This window comes from Podarcis erhardii (genome assembly GCF_964252035.2).
Source record: "Podarcis erhardii genome assembly, chromosome: 5".
Classification (NCBI taxonomy): domain Eukaryota; kingdom Metazoa; phylum Chordata; class Lepidosauria; order Squamata; family Lacertidae; genus Podarcis; species Podarcis erhardii.
The window spans coordinates 73,254,705-73,264,993 of record NC_138509.1 but is presented as its reverse complement, the minus strand read 5'-3'; the positions used below and the strand labels follow the sequence as shown (position 1 = coordinate 73,264,993).

The 10,289-nt window shown below is 44.0% G+C and overlaps 1 protein-coding gene and 1 long non-coding RNA gene across 2 annotated transcripts in view; both read right to left on the bottom strand.

Moving 5' to 3' along the window:
* Positions 1-10,289, bottom strand: part of LOC309341842 — a 55,349-nt gene that overhangs the window by 3,951 nt on the left and 41,109 nt on the right. The window lies entirely within an intron of this gene.
* The window catches only part of FBXO36 (F-box protein 36), a 29,693-nt gene continuing 19,808 nt past the window's right edge, over positions 405-10,289 (bottom strand). The window contains exons 3-4 of the mRNA XM_081861670.1: positions 3,529-3,701; positions 405-626 (exon numbers count right to left, since the gene is read on the bottom strand). Coding sequence (XP_081717796.1) covers positions 435-626; positions 3,529-3,701 — 365 coding nt within the window. The 3' untranslated portion in view covers positions 405-434. The remainder of the gene's footprint in view (positions 627-3,528; positions 3,702-10,289) is intronic.

The following is a 10,289-nucleotide window of genomic DNA, read 5'->3' as shown; positions in this document are numbered from 1 at the left end:
AATTGCACCCAGGCCGGGGGCGGCAGCGCCTTTCATCGTTTTTGTGGCAGCTAATACTACCCTTACCACCATCAAATTCCCTGGACTATGCCTAGGTCTTTCTGGAAAAATAAATTGCAGGCTACAAAGAAGTGGCTTCCATGACCAGCCCCTAAGAAAAAGCAAAATAAAGACAATGCAAAAACGGGAGTGATGAAAACAAATGTGCTGTAAATGAACGAACCTCACGAAGTTTTTTACCCAATGAAAACAAATGAAATAACGAAACAAAAAAGTTGTTCTTGCACACCTTCATAATGAGTGTTCATCAAGGCAGGCCCCACATTAATTTTATACCTGCAGCTCAATTTCTTTTTTCCAGAAAACAAAGCAAGACATTTATGGAACAAATACACACATTAGAGTTGTTACTGCCAGCTAGGAAAAGCACTCCTTTAATCTGACAGGCTATCTGATGATTCAGTTTTCATCTGTCGTCTTCTTCTGAGTTGGAGCTGCAGTTGAATCTTGTTAGTGAAGAAGAACTGCTTCCAGCCCACCTCGTGTGCCAGGGATCTCATTTCTGAGGTAATTCTGCCCGATAAATTTTGTACAATCATTTCCCATAGTTTATCAGAGTTGCATAACTATTTGCAAAAGAAACAAAAAGGTATTAGCCTTAAACATTAGCCAAGTGTCATTTTTAAAAATACAGTTATTTGAAGGAGAACAAATATTTGAATTACTGCTGGCTGTTTGATTTACAGTAAGGATGGAAGCTTTTCCAAAGAAATGAATGCCTGGATACTGCATTACCTTAACTTTCTATAGTGTTGTTAATTACAGTATATAGTATTTCCTACTTTGGATTGAACCATCTACAGATTCTTTCAAGCTAGAAATGCATTTTAAAACACATAATTATTGCATGGGAATATTCTGCGACTTTACTCAATGCATTTTTTATTTTCTTTGCTGTGCTGCCACCACAGATGGATTGAATCACCTTTGTCTATGCTTCACTGCTAGCATTTGCCACTTCCTGACTTCAGAGTAGGCATTTAGAGAATTACAAAGTAAATCTCACTTTTTCATTTAACCAAATTATGGATTGGAATTGCACTTTGTAAATGAAATATGATATATTAAAATAATCTACAGAAAGAACTACTCTGCCATCATGTCCCGCACCACAAATCTGCTGTAATGCTTTCAGATTGCAGAATGAAATATAGAATCCCAGATACTTGGGGCTGCCCAATGTTTTCTTATTTAAACATGCATACATCAGGTAATTAATCTGCTGAAAGATTATATGGCTGCCAAACGATACAAGAAAACTATGCCCTTGCTTGAATTTCTCTTTTGCATTAGGCATTAGCTCCCTCTGGTGGTGTTTTGTTTAAGTCGGTCATGTGCAAGCATTTAAAACCAGAGTGCAGTCGTTTTCATGAAATTGTCATGTGCTGTGAAAAATAACTGAGGGAGGCAATAAATTTCTGATTATGTATTACATCTCATCTAGCAGGATAACAAAATCTTAGGACAGCTAGAGATACAATGAGGTTTGTCTTCAAGAGATGGATGTTTAAGGCACAGAGGTGTAATGCAGGAAGGGTGCAGGAACGGGTGTCTAGAAAAGGGTCAAGCTTAAATATTAAGATAAAGTCGAAATAAATAAAAAAATCAAAAAATTGTCCAGCAGCACCTTAAAGACCAGCTAAGTTTGTTCTGGGTTTAAGCTTTCGTGTGCATGTATCTGAAGAAGTGTGCATGCACACAAAAGCTTATACCCAGAACAAACTTGGTTGGTCTCTAAGGTTCTACTGGACAATTTTTTAACTTTTTTATTCATTTGACTGAGTCAGACCAACACCTAACTGTATTAAGATAAAGAATACTGTATAGCAATGCACTTTCCTGGATGAACTCAGTTGACCACATCATGAGTTAGCTTTTTCACCCTAGGAGCCCAGAGAATCTATATCCCCAGTCCCTCAAAATGTTTCTTTGCATGCTCATGCAATAACTAGCACTCCTTGGTACTTTTTGGTAATTCATCATGACTGGACAATCATTAGACCAGTGTTTCCCAACCTTTTTTGGGCAAAGGCACACTTGTTTCATGAAAAAAATCTCGAGGCGCACCACCACTAGAAAATGTTTAAAAAATTAACTCTCTGCCTATATTGACTATATATAAAGTAACTCTCTTTAATAGGAATCAAATAAACACAAAGAAAGTATTTTATAATTACTTTATTATGAAATAGTAAGTACCGTATTTTTTGTCCCATAGGACGCACCTACTTTTTTGAGGGGGGAAATAAAGGAAAAATGTTTTTCCTTTATTTCCCCCCAAAAAAACCAGGTCGGGGAACAGTGGGATGGCGGTGCTGCGCCTCCCCGCTGTCCCCCGAGCTTGTGGGGCTGGCCCATGTCTGCCTGGCGCGAGGGGCGCTCTGCTTCAGGGCGCCCCGCGCGTCCGGCGGCAGGCTACAGTCCGCAGCATGGGGAACCCTCTGTTTCAGGGCGCCCCATGCGCCCCCCGGGTGCGCAAGGCTTGCCAACACGAGCGCGGAGCACGGGGCGTCCTCCGAAGGGCGCCCCGTGCTCCGCGCTGCCAGCTGCCGCCCGCAAGCCTTGCACTCCTGGGGGGAGATCCCCCGGGTGCGCAAGGCTGGCCGACACCAGCGCGGAGCACGGGGCGTCCTCCGAAGGGCGCCCCGTGCTCCGCGCTGCAGGCTGCTGCCCGCAAGCCTTGCGCTCCCGGGGGGAGATCCCCCGGGTGCGCAAGGCTGGCCGACACCAGCGCAGAGCACGGGGCGTCCTCCGAAGGGCGCCCCGTGCTCCGCGCTGCCAGCTGCCGCCCGCAAGCCTTGCGCTCCTGGGGGGAGATCCCCCGGGTGCGCAAGGCTGGCGGACACCTGCGTGGAGCACGGGGCGTCCTCTGGAGGGCGCCCCGTGCTCCGCGCTGCAGGCTGCTGCCCGCAAGCCTTGCGCTCCCGGGGGGAGATCCCCCGGGTGCACAAGGCTGGCCGACACCAGCGCGGAGCATGGGGCGTCCTCCGAAGGGCGCCCCGTGCTCCACGCTGCCAGCTGACGCCCGCAAGCCTTGCGCTCCCGGGGGGAGATCCCCCGGGTGCGCAAGGCTTGCGGACACCTGCGTGGAGCACGGGGCGTCCTCCGAAGGGTGCCCCGTGCTCCGCGCTGCCAGCTGACACCCGCAAGCCTTGCGCTCTCGGGGGGAGGTCCCCCGGGTGCGCAGGGCTGGCCTACAACAGCGCGGAGCACGGGGCGATGGGATGTGGGAGGGAGCTCGCTCCCCGCCCCGCGTGTGCTCGCCGCCGCCGCCCCGCCTCTCGCCGCCCGACTCGCCCGCCTCCCTCCCACGGCACACCAGGCAACGTCTCGCGGCACACTAGTGTGCCGCGGAACACCGGTTGGGAAACACTGCATTAGACAGACACTAACTGAAGGCACTCGTCTTTGTTGAAGCTAAACTGCAATTGAACACATTTCAAATATTGCTTTTTCTTCTTTTTTTACCGTTTCAAATCTGTGAGATACTTGAGAAAGTCTGGCAATATCTTCAAGATCCAAATAGGACATGATGTACAAAAGCAATGGATCAGGAAGTCGCACTAGGAAATCGTAATTCCCCCGGCACATGTTGAAGATATGATCCAGAGTATCTCCTCCAAACACGATGGCTATTTGAACTGTGTTAAAAAACAAAAACCAAGATTTATACTATGTTCCAAAGGATCAGCCATTCTTCTAAATGTAATGCTAAATATAATATGTTTTACCATGCTAGAAACCGTAAAGGTTAGGAAGTATGTATTAAACCACACAGCATAAAACCCACCAATTTTCAGGATGGAAAGAATACATTTGAAGTTGTTAGTTCCAACCTTGAAAAACTGAATTAAACTACTATCTGAGATTAATAGTAAACACCAAATGGGAATGTTTCAGTGTGGTGCAACCCTTCAAATCATCGTTGCATGGTAGGCTACTGGAATGATTTGAGCTGCTGAACTTATATGAGAATTAAAATACACATATTAGTGTATTTCATTCACTTAAATCTCACAGTTCAAGTTTGCTAATAAGTGAAGCTGCACAACTCAACCTGGCATCAATTTTATAGTTGAAAAGAATGGATAAGACAGTTTAATATCCATTAACCACACATTCTGGTCTTCCTCCTTAGACTGGAAATATGCTTCCTGTAAATTCCAAGAGTGAAAGACTGTATTTCAGGGCAAGTGCATTGAAATCCTGACTGGCTGTATTACAGAACAGATTATTGCAAGTGGTTACCAGATGAGTATGCAACTGTTTTCATATTCAACACCAGTTTTGGGTAACTAGATGACACCCTAAACCTATAATGTATAAGAATTATTACTGTAATATGTAATAAAACAATTAAAATACTACTTGGCATTTTTATTCCACTGTATAGTCTCCAAGTGCTTCACAAACATTATCTCACATAGACAATCTATGTTCATTTTTGTACGTGAAAGGCAAGTTTTCCATTGTGTCCTGGAATCTAATAAACTGGAACCAAATTATACTTGCTACTGTGTACAGCTACAATTGTGCAAAAATGATAGCTTGCTTGCTTTTTTGATACAGCGATATTTCCCCTCAATAATAGATGGCAACAAGCACAAAGAGATGGAAGGGCTCTGAATTTCATTTGTTGGCACTAACTAATAAACGAAATCTTTAGTTGCTGACCTCTGTTCTCAAGTCAGAGTTACCAGTGCAATTACTGGCAACAAATTCAAGACTCTCTCAAAAAAAGCTGTCACAGGACAGCTACCTGCATAGACAACTGAAAAAACAGCTAGACAAATACTACAAACAGCTATTAGCCATGAAACATCACGCTCAGTTAATCAGATTTTTCGATAATCATGATAAAAAGATATAAACTCTAAGTATCAACATATAGTGGACTTTGCAGGGGTATCTGGTTGTCTTTGTCAAGAGCTAGTGATCAATTAGATCAAAGGTGAGGGACCCTTTTTTGGCTGAGAGCCACCTTTCTTTGGGTAATCTATTGGGAGCAGCATGCTGACAAGAACTGGGGGCAGAGCCAGTGGTAGACAGAATCAAAGTCCATACTGGGCAGGACTAAAATAAAAAATGGGTGCGGCATCCCTCTTTCTCTCTTACCAACCCACCTTTTCCTGTTTTGTACTGTCCTTGCCAGCAAGGGGGGGGGGGCATTATTATTATACAATATAATACACAGAAACAGGGAATCTTTTTTAGACTGAAGGCCGATTTTCTCATTGCCAGCACTGGTACACAGGTACCATAAACCATGGTTGGTGCACCCTGTTTCACTGCTAGAGGTGAATCAGGAAGCTGCTGCCCTAATGAAGTCTCCTTTACCTGGGTTGTGTGGCAGCACCTGCAAAGTGGCAGCAGCAGGTTGTGGTGAGATCTCATGAGATCTTGCAGAGAACTCACAGAGTGTGTGAGATCTCGCCGGAAGCTGCCGCTGCTGCCGCTGGCACTTCTCTGCTGTTGGCAGAGGCAGCAGGGTGGGCCTTTGAGGGTGCATCCTCTTGGCATTTCACCACCCAAGGTGGCTGCCTCAGCCTGCCTCATGGATGGGCCAACCCATGCGCACAAATTCACATGTACACACTTGTTGTTGTTGTTTAGTCGTGTCCGACTCTTCGTGACCCCATGGACCAGAGCACGCCAGGCACTCCTGTCTTCCACTGCCTCCCGCAGTTTGGTCAAAATCATGCTGGTAGCTTCGAGAACACTATCCAACCATCTCGTCCTCTGTCATCCCCTTCTCCTTGTGCCCTCAAGCTTTCTCAACATCAGGGTCTTTTCCAGGGAGTCTTCTCTTCTCATGAGGTGGCCAAAGTATTGCAGCCTCAGCTTCAGGATCTGTCCTTCCAGTGAGCACTCAGGGCTGATTTCTTTCAGAATGGATAGGTTTGATCTTCTTGCAGTCCATGGGACTCTCAAGAGTCTCCTCCAGCACCATAATTCAAAAGCATCAATTCTTCGGCGATCAGCCTTCTTTATGGTCCAGCTCTCACTTCCATACATCACTACTGGGAAAACCATAGCTTTAACTATACGAGCCTTTGTTGGCAAGGTGATGTCTCTGCTTTTTAAGATGCTGTCTAGTACACATGTATGCTGTCTAGTACACACATGTACACACATATACCCACAATTCACCCACACCCTCACAGTCACACCATTAAGCTCCTCACTCCTCAGTGCAGCAATTATTTTTTGAAAAAAGTCTCCTATGGAGCCAAAAGCCTCCTATTGGATGGAAAAGCCCATGGGTTGAATCCAGCTAAGATAATATCCATTCAGAGATCCAGCCCAGTTTGGGATTCAAGGATACAGTGCAACTCACAGAGTTTAATACAGCAGTAGCATATCTTTCTTATGCACTCTATGGTACAAAATTTGTTCATATGATCAATCTTTCCAAGGTTATCTTTATTATAAATAGTTAAATCATCTGTTTGCTATCTTAAAGCTGCCATCATAAGATACCTGGATTAATAGCAATTTGCCAGGCTGCTGTGTTTCTTTTTTTAAAAAAAAGTATTGAATTTAAAGGTTCCCTTCTTCTGATGGAAGGACTCCTTCTGCTGAGGAAGAAGGATACACCCCTTTTAAAATATATTTTGCACTAACTTACTGAAAACACACCAGTATATCAAATTAAAACCACAAACAAAACACACAGCTGCCTAAATGTTACTAGAATGCTGACGTGTAGAGAATCACGAATTTCCCAAGGCTTGTAGGCAGATTATCAAATGCAAAATCAAATTAAATAGCATGACAATGCCCTGAAACCAGGCATAAATTGGCAAGTGCATGACTGCTGCTGAACTTGGTTGCTTCTCTCTGTGTGATGTTTAAATGCTATTATGAGCATTTAAAAACCATTATCAGTTCCTGATTATTTAAAATGGTTTGTATCATAAGCTTTCTACTAACAGCTGGAAGTACCTACGTAGGATAATGACTGGCTTAATGTTTTACTGACAAAATTAATTTATTTTATTTTATCTTTCCTTGAGGAACAAACATTTTACAACAGCGCATTTGGGAACGTCTTCTTGCATTATAAGATACTGAGAAGCAAGTCAAATGTTAATTAATAACTTTAAAAACTAGAGATAAAATTAGCTAAATGGTTATGGAATGTTGTATATTCAGTACTTTGTGCCACAGAGTTGGAATAAAATCTTCATCTATCAACAGCTCATGTAAATACTATCTCCAGCTCCATTTATTAACCCTGTCATAACCTTGTTCACAAATCCATAAATTCCCTTCTCAGTTTCCACAGATATTTAGACTTAAAGCTTCCTAAGCTGGGAGAGATTCAAAAGAAATACAAAAAAGCAGGGCTGGTTAATTTTTTATTCAGAACCTTAATTCATGGCCGTGGCTTTCTGATGGGATGCAGTGAAATTCTGGCTGAGCTGGGAGCTTCCCACCACAGTTGTGTTCAGCCAAAAATATGCCAGTATAACTTGCCCATCCTGGATCAGCTGGGGCTCAGCCAGCTGAGCCAAGGCCAGTGTAAGTTCCCAAGAAGGGGTGGGGGCTTAAGCTGGATCCTAACTGTCAGCTCAGTCATGTGACTTGACAAAAAGGGTAGTTTAAGTCAAACTCTATACTGTAATCTTATTTTCCTTCTGACGGGCTATGGCTGGCTCACCTGGCCATAGTCTTGCTCCTGAAAGGAGTTTGGTTCTGGTGTAAATTTATATCAGATTGATTTATGTCAGCTTCTTGAGCATACGATTGCTTCCTAAGGCACTGCTTGCAAGGAATGGTATTTTCTGAAGAGGCCTCCTGTCAGACTGGCTCCAGAAAAACCTTCCGACCTCACTACTCCCTGTTGCCTTGTGCCTTCTGCTCTTTCCAGTCTAGTCTATTTCCTGGACTACTACTCCTGCTGGCTATACAGTGGTACCTCGGGTTAAGTACTTAATTTGTTCCAGAGGTCCGTTCTTAACCTGAAACTGTTCTTAACCTGAAGCACCACTTTAGCTAATGGGGCCTCCTGCTGCTGCTGCGCCGCCGGAACACAATTTCTGTTCTCATCCTGAAGCAAAGTTCTTAACCTGAAGTACTATTTCTGGGTTAGCGGAGTCTGTAACCTGAAGCGTATGTAACCTGAAGCTTATGTAACCCGAGGTACAGTGGTGCCCCGCAAGACGAATGCCTTGCAAGACGGAAAACTCACTAGACGAAAGAGTTTTCCGTTTTGGAGGTGCTTCGCAAAACGAATTTCCTATGGGCTTGCTTCGCAAGACGAAAATGTCTTGCGAGTTCCTGCGGGTTTTTTTCCCTTCCCCCCCCTTTTCTAAGCCGCTAAGCTGCTTATCCGCTTATCCGCTAAGCCGCTAAAAGCCGCTAAACCGCTAATAGCGCTAATCCGCTAAGCCGTCAATGGGCTTGCTTCGCAAGACGAAAAAACCGCTAGACGAAGAGACTCGCGGAACGGATTCTTTTCGTCTTGCGAGGCACCACTGTACCACTGTATATCCATATCCCAATCCATTTTCTAAACTCATCATACATGTCTCAGTTCTGCTGCAGAAATCTTTTGGCAGTTGACTCCAGATAGATCCCCACAGAAGCCTCTCTGTCAAGCTGTGTGGAATGATCATGCCGACTATGATCAGTTCTCCCTAAACTTTGTCCGGACTGAATTTCTGTTAGATTTTCTGCCTGGAGTTCATTACTGCAAGGAGGCAACACAGAAAAAAACATGTCTAATTATTTGCGGTTGCAAGATATATATTTTCAAGCTAAGGCCTGATTTGTCACAGGATAGTTGTGCTACAGATTCCTGAAACCAAACCAAGTCCCTGCTCTCTTCTGCTGCCTTCCAGAACCCAAACTCCTGCCTTGCTGTACAGGATGAGGCCACTTGCATCATTGCTGCCTTTGGAACCTGCCCTGGCCTACACTTCCTACTTCTGGCTAGTGACCTGTGCCTTCCTTGGACTGCTCTACTGCCTTTAGCTTCCTCAATTGACAACCAATACTTCCAGAGAGCCTGAAAGCTGATGGCTTTGGGAGTGGGGTCTTACCCCATTAGGCTCTAAAATACTCCTTCCTCCCCCACCAGTGAGCATCTGTTGCCTGCTCATGACTTAATACACATCAAGCAAGACTACCCTAAAGCACAGGACACAGGGGAGTGGATTATGAGGCTGCCTTACACTGAACCAGACTGTCTTCAACACAGCACTGTCTATTCCAATCAACAGCAGAAAGCCAAGGGCTCACATAAGAAGCCTGTTTTAGCCCTGCTACCTGATCCTTTCAGCTGAAGATGCCAGGATTTAAACCAGGAATCTTTTGCATGCAAAGCACACTTTCTGGTGCTGTAGGTGCTACCCGAAGAAATATTCTGTATGGCACAAATGCCCCAAAGGTTGGTCCATAATGCTCTATCTATCCCAATCACTTGAATAGCTGTCAGATATTTAGTTATCTAAAACATTTATATGTTCGCCTTAACCAATGACTGCAATGCAGTTTACAAAAATGAAAAGCAAATGGCAGGAATAAAGCGAAATTAATAGCGAAAAAATTTAAAGTCAATAAAAATGTTTTAAAATGACTGAAATAACAATTGTTTTCCTGGTACTGAAAGAATAAACAAGTTGATGCCAGGTATATCTCCACAGGGAGGGCAGTCTGTAACTACCCTCTCTCTTGTAGATGTAAGCCTCACTTCTGATGGAGGTGGTATTCGTAGGTGGTACACTGACCGATTACCTTAGTGTAAAAAGAGGTGAAGTTCTATGTGCAGACTGACCATACATATGGTACAACTATTCCAAAATTATTCATTACAGTGGAAGGGTAAATTTGATATGATTTTGAATATAATGCTGGGTTGCAATACACAGTTAACTCCCTTAGTAGCGATTACCGGTTTTATCAGTAATTTTAACACTGAGGGTTAAAAATGAAAAATTAAAAACAACACTAAACTCACTTTCCTAAACCAAAAGTATAGCGCTAATTTGAACACACATAACGTTCAAATGCAGTATACAAACTGGTCTGGTTCCTAAGTAACACTAAGCCATCATTTGCTGAACAAGTCGGGATTTGGCTCACATATGTTCAAACGACAGCTTGTCTTGTGTGGTTTTTAGTTTGCTGCCCCACCCTCCTTTGCATATGAAAGAACAGGCTTGTAGCATGGGTGTGTTACTGGATCTATCTCTGTCACTAGAGGTCTGGGTGGCATCAGTTGC